General features: G+C 39.5%; 1 protein-coding gene across 1 annotated transcript in view; it reads left to right on the top strand.

Moving 5' to 3' along the window:
* ARB2A (ARB2 cotranscriptional regulator A) overlaps positions 1–14,126 on the top strand; it is a 221,542-nt gene extending 207,416 nt beyond the window's left edge. The window contains exon 11 of the mRNA XM_079331364.1: positions 13,924–14,126. Within this exon, the coding sequence (XP_079187490.1) occupies positions 13,924–14,111 (188 nt within the window). The 3' untranslated portion in view covers positions 14,112–14,126. The remainder of the gene's footprint in view (positions 1–13,923) is intronic.
* Positions 14,127–14,423: the final 297 nt, after the last annotated feature.

The raw sequence follows: 14,423 nt of genomic DNA on the forward strand, positions 1-14,423 counted from the left end.
GCTTGTGAGATGCTGAGCTTTTCATGTCCTTCTGCAACACTGAACCCACAGCAGAGCCAGAACTGCTTCTATTTGATACTGGCAAAGTAATACAGACTATATTAAATTAGTATGATTTAATAAGCAAGGGCTTGACTTCACAACTCATAATCTTGGCCCTAAAATGTATGTGGAGACAGACTTGGTGAAGACTTTGAAGCTGTTTAACAGCCTGAGCTTCAGCCCATCCTTTTGCTGGTTACTTCCCCTCTGCCAAAGTCTTGAGAGGGATATCCATCTCCTGCAGGATGATAATATTAAGCTGCAAAAAAAAAAAAGAAAACCTTTTGTTTTATATATTATATGTTCATGTCTGCAAATTCTACCTCAGGGTAGTTGCTCAGCAGAGAGGCAGGACAAGGAGCAGAGAGCAGCAGCACTTAAAATTCCTGCAGCTGAGTTTGCAGGAAGCTTGTGTGCTGGAACCCTGAAATATGTTCCCCAGCCTGAAGCAGTTTTCAGACTGTGTGTAGACATATTGACAGAGTACATAAGAAACACTTGTACTGAGACTGCATGTTCTGCATGTGTTTGGAGGAAAAGGTATTTCAGTTTTGAAGATTATATATTGGTGCATGTTTACAGTGCAGATACAGTAGAATACCATTTGCAATGTTACCAGTCCTTTTGAATTTCTTTTTGTAGTTAGTCTTTTATCTGTTCTTAGTTAATTTGTCTTGGGCTTTTTTGTTGTTGTTTTTTTCTTACCTGAAGGTAGTTGAAGATTTACAGTTTAATAGTCTCTAGACAAGGTTGTGGTCAATACAGAACATCTCTGCCATACAGTTCATTCTCTGATTTGGGAAGCTGTCTGTTCTTTGCCTGAAACATTCCATATTTGGAGGCAGTTTTGTTTCTTAGTCCTTTCTAAGATTTCAAGGTGCAGACAAAGCACCTTTGGGTTTGACGGCAGTCATGGAGCACTTTATGTCCCACAGAGAAAGAAGCAGGAAAACAGAGCTGAGCTGGTCTTTCCTCTTCCCACATGTGGCTTCTTAGTAATGCTAATTTGCTTTTCTTGTTTAAATATTTCGGAGTGGGCAATCAATACTAGCAAACATCAAAGCTTAATGGGACTGCAGAGACAGAGACATGAGGTCAGTACTCAAAGGCTTTTCCAGAAGGTTGTAGTGGTTGGTGGCACAGGTCTTTTGGGCATCACACCCCAGTGGAAAGCTTCAGCCTATGAGATGCATGGAGGTAGTGTTAACCCAGCTCCATCCATAGAGGTGGTTTGTAAGAGGATTTAGGTCCTGGAGCTGTACCTTGGATGTTATGTTACATGCTGTACAGGAACCACGTCTCTTTTGTTTTATAGTATAGTGCAGGTGTGTCCACATGGCTCATCCCTTAAGTTATTCTTCCTTCAGGTAGTTTTCCCCCAGTCCTGAACACAGGAGCCAGTTTTGGGCTATGGAGTTGGGGAGTTGGATATCAGCAGGAAGAGGCTTACGATTAAGAATAAATAGTAATTCACATGATCTGTCCAAAAAGAATTTGTCTTAAACTGTTATAATACTGGACCGTGGAAATGCAAACCTGGAAGGGGCCTCGGGTGGCATATCCCAGAATGAGGAAGCTGTGGCTCCTCTGTCTATTCACAGGCATGTGCAGAGGCACTGTCTGTATGGAGCACTGGAGATTTACAGGTGGTGCAGCAGGTTCCAGCAGGTACAGTCTTCTAGGGACAAAGGTCTTAAAGATCCTCTGGGCATCTCTTTGCAGGAGTCAATTTCACTTTTGTTTTCCTGGCCCCAAGGCAAAAGGAGATCTTGCTCTAGCCCAGAGCACACAAGAGCCAATAACCACATGCCACCCACAGCAAGCAGCCATTTGGATTGCCTGAGACAGTCATGAGTACTGGTGCCTTCTGAAGAAAACCTCCTCCTTTGGAGCTGTTTCATCATAGCCTGCAGGCCTAGGTGGGAGCCAGACTGTCCAAAGTTATCCCTCTGGTTCCTCAATGCTTGGCTTCCCCATCCCTAAATCAAGGATGCCTCTACTCTCCTTGATGGTAAATGTGATCCAGGTGGTGGAACATTCAGACTGTAAGGCAATGAAGGCATATTCATACCCAAGGTCAAAAGACCCAGAGTGTAGGAAATGCCCTTATTTTAGATGAGATATTTATTTTGGAAGGAGGAACTACATTAGGAAGATGGCTTTAGCAAAATCCTAGCCAGCAGCTGTGGAAAAATCAATTGAAGTTTCAGCGATAGTGAAAAAAAAAATGAGGTCAAATTTGTGTATCTGCAAGAATCCCACAAGATGAGAGGATCTAGAAGGGAAAATGCTGCAAAAATACATCTGGCACTGCCCATATAAACATGTTGTTATACATGTGATATAGTGGAACCCAAACACCATGAGTGAAAGAAAGTATAACTGAAATGTGTTACCTGGGACAGACCTTAATATTTACAAATGAGAAACTGAGTAAGGATTTACTACAGTGATCTTTTACAGCAAACAAGTAAACCATGGAATACCCTTTGAAACAGTAAAATAGAAGAAAAAAGTTAAAATCTATAATTTTAATCAAAAGTTTGTTTCAGTCATTGAAATTCTGTTATTGCTGCTTACAAACATTAAAGTCAATCAAAACATCACTAGCCTGCAAGATCAATATTTTTAATATGTTTGCATTGCAGTAGTGCAGATTTTTGGCTAATGGATCTCACCCATATTGATTTCCATGGGAAATGTTAGTCTGATACTGAAATAATTAAAAAAAAAAAAAAAGCCAGGGATTATTGGTTTGGAATTTTGAAGGAGATAGAAGTATAAAAATTGGTTATTGACTGAATTGCTTGGGGTGAATGAACCTTCGGCACTTGCAATAAACTTGTAGCACAGAGTCATTACTGAATACTGTGTTAGTGCCTTACACCTAAAATCAGTCAATATCCTATTATAACAATGCAAATTGTGGTGAAATAGCACAGTGAGTCATTTTCAAAGCAGCAGGATATTCATAAGCATCTACATACATCTATGGATGGATGTATTAAACCACCTCTATTAAAGCACCTCTGTGTTATGCACAATGTCTGATTTTCAAGCTAATTTTAAATATATTGAGTTTATGCTGATATTAATGCAAAAGAGTTGATATGTAGTAATTTTTAATTCAGTTTAATGACTTTATGGCTACAAAAATGAATAAAAATGCAGTAAGATGTCATAAACATATACATATGTACTTATATAAACAAGTATATTCAATATTGTTCCAGTTCTGAACAAATGCAGGTGAATTTTTTTTCCCTGTTTATTCTGTATTTTGGGGGAGACTTTTGAAAATGGCAAGCAGTGATTACCCTGAACCTGTGGAGGTGCCCTAGACCCAGACCATCCTAACCCATGCCCTACACCTGTTCTGTCTGGCTTCTGCACTCTTTATTCATCCTCTTATTGCATAAGTGTTATGATTTTGCTTACCTAGCACACTTCTCTTTTTAAGAAAAGATTCTGCAAGCACAGGGGCATCATGCCTCTCTGTGATACCTGGTGAAATAAATGAGTTATCCATTCCAGAATACACTCTGCATTCCCAAAGAGAGACTGAATGAATTTACCAGAGTTAGAGCAAAGCTAGAATAGAAATATTTATTCACAGTTAAATGAAAAATATCTAAGTGAAGAGTTACCTTTTGGTTCCTGCTTTAAAAATGCCTTGAGCCTTTGTGTTGCTCTGCTCTGGGGCCAGTAGCTAACAATGGGTACTGCAATATGCAGACTGTTGTGTGAAATACATTGTCAGCTGATCTGTGTAAATATTTTAAAGTCATATACTAACTAATGTGATGATTATTCAGTTCCTGTGTATGGGAAAGGGAAGTTGTATTCATGTTTTGTTGTTACAAAGTCATCTGTGGACATTTTCTGATTTTTTTTTTCCTAATTTTTTGCTTTGTCCATACCTGGACCGAAATTAATTTGGCTAAGTTTCAGTGGTCTGCTTGGATCAAAATATTAGAAAATATACCATGTATGGAACTCAGAAGCAATCTGATAGAGTCAGGATCAGTAATTGATGCTTCACTTTAACTGCACAGGTCAGACAGGAGGCAGGTTGCTGTGTCCTGCTGGAGTCTTGATGGACTGACACCTTTTGGGAATACTGAAGTCTAAAATCTCTCAGTAAACTTGTTAATAGGGTCTTGTCATTGACAAGGTACCTCTGTAGTTACTCTTCAAGTCATGTAGTTTCTGGGTAATTAACATGCCCCAAATTACTCAAGCCACTGACTTAGGAGAGAGAGATGTTGGTAGCAGCCCATAAGCAGAAGGGATGATGTAGCAACCTGCCTGTCCCTGCACTGCACCCCTGTGCAGAATCAGGTTTAGGCTGATTTCAGAGCATCCTCCTTATTTCACCTTGGCCAGGGTAAATTTCCCTTTCCTGGTACTTTTTAAAGGGTTTTTTGTTGTTGTTGTTTTTAAAATTTATTTAAATTTTTAAAATAATTAATAAAAAATAATACTTTATCTTTCTTAAATATAAGAAGCAGAGATTGAATACATGCAGGCAGGGGGTAGCAAAAAAAGGTAATCAGAGCTTCTGGTACTTAAAATTTCATGTTCTCTTAATGAGGAAAATATAAGTATTTTAAAAGGATGTAAAAATAATAGTATAATCCCCCATTTGTTTTTGTGGATACTCCAGCACTTTTCGACTCAAACCAGAAAAAATATAAAAGCTTGAGCTTTTGCACATTGCCTCAGTAGAGCAAGCTAAACCAAGAGATCCAACAGGAATGCAGTTTTTTTTCTAAAACCTGCTTTAAAAAATGCAGTTTTTATAAACTGTAGAAGTTGTGCTTAAAAAAGAAAAAATAAACACCCCATACCATAGGAAAAGTTTAAAAGAGGCAGAATGAAGTGGAATGAAATATTCTTGGTCGTTATAAGTCCCTGTCATGGGTTAAGTGGGAAGGAAAATCAGTAAATGCATCCTTTGGCAGGATCACAAATGAGTTTGGAAGACAGAGGTGACTTGATGTGGCTTGTAACTGGACCTTAAAAGCACAGAAATTAAGAACTTTTCCCCATATTCAGTGCCAGCATGCATGCACAGTGTTGCTGCCCACTTCCCCCAGTCCCCTTGGGATGGTAATTCCAGCAGGACAGAGGTGACCCTGAAGGTTTTAGAGATGTTTGCAGTTGAAAACAATGTTGGGTGCTGACTGGCGGCCAGTACAAATTCTTTGTCCCTGTGGTAGTGAAAGAGCTACAATTGTTTTCATAATCTGCCTCTGTGAAATGAAAGCAATGTGGTTTTTGTAATAGTTGTTTTCAGTTGAGGTTTTTGAGTGCTGTGTTTCCAAAACTCAGTAAATACTTTATAAGGTGATCACACAGTTTCCCAGAGCAAGGAACCCAAATGGCTACACAGGAAGGTTACCTGTTTCACTGGAAATGTTCATAAGAAAGGCAAGGGCTAAGCATCAGAGCTGGAAGTCTGCAGGTTGGTGTTTCACATCCCAGCAAAGCTTCTCAGACAGGCTCAGGCAAAACAGTTTTTGTCCTTGGTTTCTCCAGACACCAATACTGGGCAGTCTTTCCTGAGCCTCCACCAGTGGTCCAGGAGATAATGGTGGGAAAGTTTCTGTGCCTGCAGACTTTTCTACATCTGAGTCAGGGCATATTTAATATTACTTTGGTTTCCTCTGATTCAGAATAAAGAAGCAGAATAGGAAACCACCTTGGGAGGGCAATTATGGGTTTAAACACAAGGAGAGCTGTCAAGGGAGTGATGGGAAGCAAACAGCCTTGAATGCTGGAGTGTTGAGGTAACCTGACTACAGAACCCTAAGAACACGTTCCCAGTCCCTAAACTGAGTATATAAATGGGGTACATTATCAGACTTTAGCTCTGTAACTTGACATTAGTGGGCATTGTGGAGCTGAAACTTTCAGCAATATTGTACAGATTTAGGAGATACTCCCTTGGAAATGTTAAAAGCATCACATTTTTTTGCCTTTGTTTCTGGATTCTGTGATTGTATGTCAAACTGGTGGTAATAGAGGAGATAACTTTTTTTATCAAATTGTGGTTCATTTAATAAAGATAATACAGGCTGCAGTGACTTCAGAATCATGAGCTGGACTGGAAAAATATGCAGAATTCCTAAAACTTTTTTTTTTCACAGACCAGCAAATATCAGTTCTTTTTTTCCCAGAGTAGAAGTATGTTTCTCAGCATGATTTTAAATACATCTTAAATTTGTAATCTGTATATGCTGCATCTGCTACATCAGCCTACTCAAGTACTCATGCTGCCTGCATGCACAGAAATACTGAACTGGCATGTCACAGCATGTAAAACTGTGTCTTGTGTTTGCAATGTCTGTATTGTTCAAGGTGTTACATAGATCATTCATTTACATAGATTGTTCTTGGAAGGTGATATATTTACCGCACCTGGCATAGAAAAATGTTGTTGGGACCATGACAAAAGCATGGGAAAGCTCTGCAGAGACCTGTTTTGTGTGTCCAGCATTCAAAAAAACAAATTCACTCTTTTTTAGTGACAGTGCTCACTTCAGGCATTTCTAACCAATTTTTTGAAAGGTTTTTCATTCAGCCAGATGGGTGGCCAGACAGTGCTTTAACTGCGTGGTTTTAAATATATTTTAATTGGAAATCTTACAAGCATCTAATGGCCTTGAAGAAGAAGTCCAAATTCCAGCTTTGACATGGTGGCTTCATTTTGATGATCAATAATGTAGCTTTATATAATTATTCTTTCCTGTGTCAGTAATGCAGTTTTGTTTCTGCCAGAGTGTAGGAGGTAGGGCTCCCTGGTGATTGTCACTAGGTATCATCCAAACATCATTATCACGATTTTACAATGTTTGAATCTTCTTTGATGACTAGAGGAGATAATGAGCTGATTCAGCTTTTTCTTAGGCTTTGTTAAGACTTCTCTTATTAACCTGGAGTTACTCAAATTATGATGGAGGTTAGCATGTTCTTAATTGATGGTATTTCAAAACAAAATGTTCAGAGTAGCCTCAGTTCAGGGAAGTCCTCAAAACAGGATGCTGCAGGAAACTGAGCACTGTTGCATCATATTGAATTTAACTCAAAGTAGGCATGTCTAGAATCCTGCAGGACTGATGCCTGAGCCATATACACCAAATTTAATGTATGCTGAAATGTTGCATGGGTTTAAATGAAAATTTTCGGTCCCTAAACTTCAATTGTGCTTATACTTTTATATAGGCAAAATAATTAATTTGTAATAGAATTGCTACTTTCCTGCTGTGTGATATGCTGTTACTTCTTAAATCAAGTCTTCTGGACAGGAAGTTTATGTGCACCTGAGTGAAACAGGTGATCTGTCTTGGTTCAGTGAGTATTACTGTTGTGAGTGAAGTAAAATACAGGAAAAAATAGCACCTCCATGACCACTGATCTATCTTATGGTCCTACCCAACAGGCTGTGTTCAGCTTGAAGCTGAGACTGTACAATAAAGTACAGGTATTTAAATAATTGAATACAAATTTATTAACTTTCTAGGTATTGGGAAGTTAACAGCTCCCTTTGAAAATGAAATCAGAAATGGCATGTGGTGATTGTGCTGCTGTGTGGTGGTGCAGAAATGCCTCCAGAGTCAGGGTGGGACTACCATCTCATCTCATACCTGTCTTCCTCCCTCTTCCACCAATTCCTCCTTTCTTTCGTAATGGGGAGAAATTGATTGCAAATGTGTTTTCTTGACCCCCTACTCCATACATGTTATCACCTAACCTTCTACAGTCTCATCTGTATTTACAGTAATTATATGCATAATGTAGCATATTATTGTCTGGACTTCCTGTTTAATCAGTACAGAGCTTCTTACAAGTGCAGCTGAAAAGGGCAAACAAAATTAAAGCTTTATATACCAAAACAAGTTTGATTTTCCAAGCTCCCAGCATTCCAACGTACAGAGATTTGTTCCACCAAGTTTTGCGATGGCTCGCAGATGGGCAATGATTAATCGGAGAGCTAACTGTGAAGTAGTTTGCAATTAAACTGGAAAGCTCTGAAGCATGCTAATTGAATCAGAAAATTAGAGACACTGAACAGTAATTGGCCATTTCTCATGCAGCAGGTGCCAGGTCGCTCAGCTGTGGAACAAGGTATTTAAGGCACATTAGCACTAGGAAAAATATTTCTTGATATGGAACAGTCAGATTTTCTGCTCATTTTCACCATGGATGTCAAAACACACAACTGTGGTATCTAGAGCCCGTAGCTCATGTTGCAGGAGTTTGAGCAGTGGGGTCATCATGAACCTTCATGTATGCAGTGTCTTGAATCGGGCTGAAGTTGGGATACCTAAGCAACTTCCTAGCCCTTGTGGACCTGCAAATTCCTCCTTTTTCTTTCTTTAAAAAGTAAACAGAGGACAAGGCTTTTAATAGCAGCAGTCCAGGTCATAGGCTAATAGCCACCTCCAGACTGCAGGGAATTAAACTCTGTATCTGGGGAACATTCTCCATAAACTGGGAGGATGTTTGCTTATCTACTGCCATGTCATTTGAGGGCTGCCCTTGAAAAAATAATAGATGGACACCAGGTAACACTGGCATGTGTTTTCACTATACCAATCTGCTTCGCATTCTTTACTGGGGAAAAAATGATTTTTTTTTCTGTTTCCTGCTTATAAGTGTGGAAATTAGTGGAGTGTGGATTACTGAGTATCTGTAAATTGCTTTAATGAAGCACCTTCATTTTTGTTTCATTTTTTTGCAGATTTAAAAAATTGAATGTTTCTAGTTGAATATTAGTTGAGGGCATCAACCATATAAATCTAATACTGCTGTGAGCTTAAGAGATGCATAACACCAATTCATATCATGTCTCAGCATGAGTTTATATCTTCTAATTAGCATCACCATTTTATAGAGAGCACATGCAATGAAAGTTTTTTTGCCATGCCAACAGGGACTGAAGCACATACAGTAGTTTTGCTGTAGTAGAATGATGGTGCAGTATGAGCACAAACAACTTATAGCCTGAGCAGTAGGTAACCAGCAAAGAGTGGGATTTAATAAATGAAATGTTGAAGAGTTTTTACAGAGATATAACCATTTTCAAATTAGACTGGGTGGGGCGCATGATTTCTTTCATCTCAACTAATTAGAGCTTGGCATGCTTATTAGTGAATAAAAAAGAAAGTATTAAAATACAAATGTACTGCATCATATTACTCTGGTATCAAGAAGGAGAATATTACAATATTCAAATGCTAATCATATAACTTAGCAGATGACTGCAGAAAGTAATGTATTTGAACTGAGACATAAATTATAAATTGTAAACAGTGCATAGGGGATATGTTATAACTGTGTCTCATTTAAATTAAGGCAGGAAGTTTTCTCTGAAGCAGATTATGTGCCTTCATTAAGTTTTAAAGTATCTTCTATAATGTTTTATTAAGATCACTTGGCACAGTGTTTCCCAAACTGGATGTTAGCAATGTGTACTGGTGGAAAGGGCTGCAGTGCTAGAGGTGGCTCAGGTGCATTGCTGCACTCCACAGCTTTTACCTGCAGGCTGCCTAGCCAAGTGCTGGTGCACGTACACCAGTGTGTTTTCCATGTATTGCCCCTCCTCAAAAGTCCTCATACCTTTGCTGTCTGTACTTGAAAGCAGCTCCAAAACATTTACATGATCAATGTTTGTTGCTGGAGGGATAAAGTTTGCTCTTCCATGGACAAGTGAGAACATATTGATCATTTTATTCTATCTGCTATTTCTAAATTCAATATACCTCTGGAGTCAATAAGCGAGATCGAGAGCATATTCTTTTTTTTTGTGTGCCTGCTTGTAGCTTGTTCTCAAGATCCAAGATACATTTTTGATTAATCACGAATGCTCTGAGGTCATGGAAGGCAAATGTGTTTGTGGAGTGTCAGCTGATGCTGTCAGATAAATGTCTTAAGCTTAGCCAGGGTTCGTGCCCCAGCTTTAGGCTGTGCCAAACGTCTCCCCTTGTTGAGGCAGATAACAGCTACACTGGAGGTGACTGAGCTGTTTGTTCACTGAAAGGGCTGACCTTGCCACATGAGGCTGGAGTCAGGAGAAAAAAAAACACCAGCCACGTTTTAATTGAAACTTTAAAAATATTAATTTTGTGCATTTTTATCCATCTTGAATGCAAATGAAATCTGCATTCCTCCTTCTTGCACTGTCTGCTTGGCTTCTCCAGTTTCTACCCACCCACCTGGTCCCATGGCTTCCAGCCTCCTTTGATAAACTCTGCATCCTCAGAAAATTTCTGACGAGGTGTTTTTGCACAGGGACGAAACAGGAAAGAAGTCCTGCCAGCAAAACAAAACATTTTTAGGGACAGTTCACATTTGGTTCCTGGATTCCCTCGTGACTCGAGGTGGTGGCCTGGAGAGGGTGCATGGTCCGTGGCTGCTGCCTTCATCCCTGGCAGGCTGTGAGCTTCACCTCCAGCTCGTCCATGGTGGTTGCTCCTCCTAAGCAGCCACAGACAGGCAGGATTGCAGAGATGCACGGAGGAAGCTGGTTTGTAGCACAGAAGGCAAAAAAAGGGATCATATGGCAGTGCATAAATAAGTGAAAACTCACAGGACTACTTGAGGGCATTTGTTATAAATCACCTCAAGTCAGTACTTTCACTCCCTCCCATTTCCCCAAAAACGTGTTTGTTCTTTGCTCCAAAGATAATGTTCCACTTTCTTCTCAAGAAGTTCATACTGTCATGGGTAAATCATCAGGGCTAATTAGACACAATAATGCTGCAAAAAGTTTTTTAAAAAAAGATGCAACGCATCTGTCATGAACTCCCACCAGACCTCTTGGAAATGAGATATTTTTAATATTTTATGCTGAACACAAAATATCTTGAGGAAATGGTTTTACATTCTGTACCAAAACAAAACCTTCAGTGTCAAACAAGTAATACTGCCTAAGAAGCCCTTTAGATGCCAACATTTCAAATTGCTCCATTCCTAAAATACAAATTTCATTTTAACAAAATGTACTCGGTATGGGGAAAAAAATTGCAGGGAGTAATAAAGAAAGTGGAATGTATGTTGGGATGTATTTGAAACCTGGAGTGCACTCTGATAGAGGAACAGACATTAATGTTTTTAGTGCTGGTCTTACAAACAGATTTTTTTTTTAATGAGATGTTTTCAGCTAACATCTAAATAAAAATAGATGTAAATATTTTTCTCTTTGAACTGATTTTAAATAAATTGCTGTCTGATTTTGTCCAACAAATAATTTTGTTCTTTTTAAAATAATATTTAATATATAAATTTAAATTAGGTTCTCTGTGGTTTCCTAGTAAGTTATTAATAGTTAAATGTTTGTGTTTTGCATAATTTGTCTATACAGGAGGGAGAGATTATGCATGTGAGAGACATACATTTAAATACTTTGAATGGCTAAAAGTTGAGCAAATCTATATTTCGTGTTTATTCTTGGTGGCAAGTCACAGATTAATGAAATAAAATTATGAATAAAGTTAATAAAAATACCTGAGTGACAGGAAAATGCATTTAATCAAATTCCATGAATCCCAATAAAGTTGCAAGTCATTCATCTAAATACTTAGCCTGAGACATGTTCTTTAAATAGATCAGTAATCCTTATTAAAAAGAGAAACGTATCCATCTTGGCACATCTGCAAGTATTTCTATATGATGACCTTGTTATTCCTGACTTGCAAAAATATATCTCTTTTCAAAAGTGGGATTTGCACACACCATTTCTGCAGCTTTTTTTTTTCCCACCAGCTGCAGTTGGTCCTCGTGTGTGTTTTCAGCTCCACTACTCTGCTCTACTTCTCAGGAATTCTAGTACCATCACTGCGCAGACATCCTGAGTGAGGAAGGGGCTCAGCAGTAGGTTCAGCTTCTGCAGAGGTCTGTGTGTGGTGCAGAAGTGAACCTGAGCAGGTTATGATAGCTGCAGTGATATGGAAGCACTTTACACTGTCCAAATCATGGTGGTCGTTTATGTCAGCTCTGAGGGGGAAAAGTTCTGTATAAAAAATTTATGTCTTCTTGTTGATATGTTATTTTTATATATGTCACTATCCTCAGCTCAGCTGGCAAGGCAGGGTAGAAAAGCTGGATGAAGAAATAAAGTTATCGACAGCAGAAATCAAAGAAACAACAGAAGTCTTTGTCAGCAAATTTATCAGTACAGTTGTTCTAAAGGTCTCCTGCAAACATTTTATTGACCCAGGTACTACCGCAAATTATTCCTTACAGGGAATGCAGCATTACTTAGCATATTTAATGTTTGGATTAACCCATCCAAGTTATGAATTGCATTCTGCTCTTGTTTTTTCTTATTATTAGTCCTGTCCTATTTCTTTCCGGTTTGTGAATTGTTTAACTGAGCTGCTGAATCAGACCATAGCCAGCTAAGAATAGCAGAGATGATGTTAAAATGTAAATGGTTTAGGCAGTCATATACCACAAGTGAGTTTGTCACTGGTGGAAGCAGGTTTCTTCAGCCTCAGTGGATACTCAGAAGCCCTTTTGTCTGTTTGTGTATTTAGGGTTTGTCCAAGGAGCAGTTGCATTAATGGGGTTGTTCCATGAGCTGAAGGATGTGCTTGAGAGCTCTGGGCAGAGTGGTGCCAGGGTCCTCTGGCTTCTCCCAGACTTGTTCAGAAAGTATGTTCTTCCTTCTACGTTAATTTTTCTTTTTTTCTTTTGGGAATTGTGTGGTTAAGGTAGTTACTGTGTTTCACACACAGCATTCACCTGCTCTATCTTTTAACAGTTTGGATGCCATCTCATTGCTCTTGCATCTTGAAGTTCATAATTTAATTCCCTTGCAAACCAAGTTAATTCAGTCCACTTCTGGATTTTAATTAGAAATTAAGAGAAAATAAGACCATGTCACGTGTAGTCAGAATATGGCCTTAATGTATCCTGCATGGGAATGAGTATTTGTTTATTGGCCCCTCAGCATAGGCAGAAGATTTTGCTACATCCAAACTCTGTGAGAAAGGTTGGCCATCTTCTAGCTACAAAGGAGACTTAATAAAGCTAATGAGGGAACTTGGGAAGTGTACCACATTGCTGTGCTTCACTGTCACAGAGAAACATCAGTGAAGTCAGATTTGCAATAGAGGTGTCTGATTTGTTCAGCATCTCTCTCTTCCCTCAAAGGATCTGGGCTCCCTGAGACAGGCTCTGCTATTCTACAAAAGAAGAAAAGGCAAGGTGCACCTTCCCTTCAACTAGTCGAGGCAAGTGAAGGCAAAGCAAGAACATATATTCAAAGGATGGAAATACAAACCCATACAGTTGTGTGCCTGGAAGGGGGCAGCAGTACCTTTCACCTCTGAATGTGCATGCCAAGAAGAAGGGCTGTCAGTATTTAATCTGTCCTGGCTGTGAAAACAAAATGTCAGCCTCCTTTCATGTTTCTGTTATCCATCTTTGCTGGGTACAAGTTCAGAGCTTCTGTAGCTGCCTGCAAAAGGCATTTCTGGACAGGGCCAACAAAATGGGGTAAGCCACCAAAGCAGGTGTCCACAGTGGTGTGTTGATGGTGAGGCTGGTGACCGTGTTTTTCCATCAGTTTTCAGCTGTCTTGTTAAGAGGAGCTGCTGGGTGTTAGGCAAAGCTTCATGATGCCTGGCCCAGCCTGGCCCTAGGACATGCTCCAGGTCTGCCCTGACCTTGGCAAGGGTCTTTTAACATATTTGGCAGTATGGGTACTTCCCTGAAAACTGTTGACTGTGGGCCCTGTAAGCACTGTGCAAAGTCGCACACACACACCCCCATATCCTGAAGTCTGGAAAGCAAGAAAGCCAAAAAACCACTGTATGGTGTGACAGTGTTCATCAAAAGGACCAGCAGCCTGATTATTCTCATTCTTTGCAGGCATTTCAGCAAAGGAGAGCTTTATTGAGGAACTTCAAGGAAGTTCATCAAGTGGGTCTGCAGAACTTTTATGGGAAAAGATTGCAGAAAATTTAGAGAACTTCCACTTGGATGAGCTGGCTGTGGGCAGGAGTGAGTTTGAAATTAAATTGGGCAGGAGACAGGAAGCTCACATATGTCTGAGTTAGTAAATAGAAGTGCCTGAGAGCAGCCCTTGTGGCTGCCTCTGCTTTTGTGCTCCTCACAAAATTGCTATGCACTTGTGCCCATGCCCAAGGGATGCTCCTTACACACAGTTGTGGAGTGAGGATTTTCCAGGTCTGTTCTCCAGAGGCAGCTGGATCCTATCACACTGTTTTGGGGATGGGGAGAGTTTAGTTTGAGGATGGGCACAGGTCATTCAATGCCAGCTGGATGCAATGCTCAACAATTTTCTTCATGTTAAATTTATCAGCATAAATGGAGTCTGTGAACTCTGAAAGTGAAAAAAAAAATCCGTA

This window comes from Erithacus rubecula, assembly GCF_903797595.1.
Source record: "Erithacus rubecula genome assembly, contig: SUPER_Z_unloc_3, whole genome shotgun sequence".
NCBI lineage: Eukaryota > Metazoa > Chordata > Aves > Passeriformes > Muscicapidae > Erithacus > Erithacus rubecula.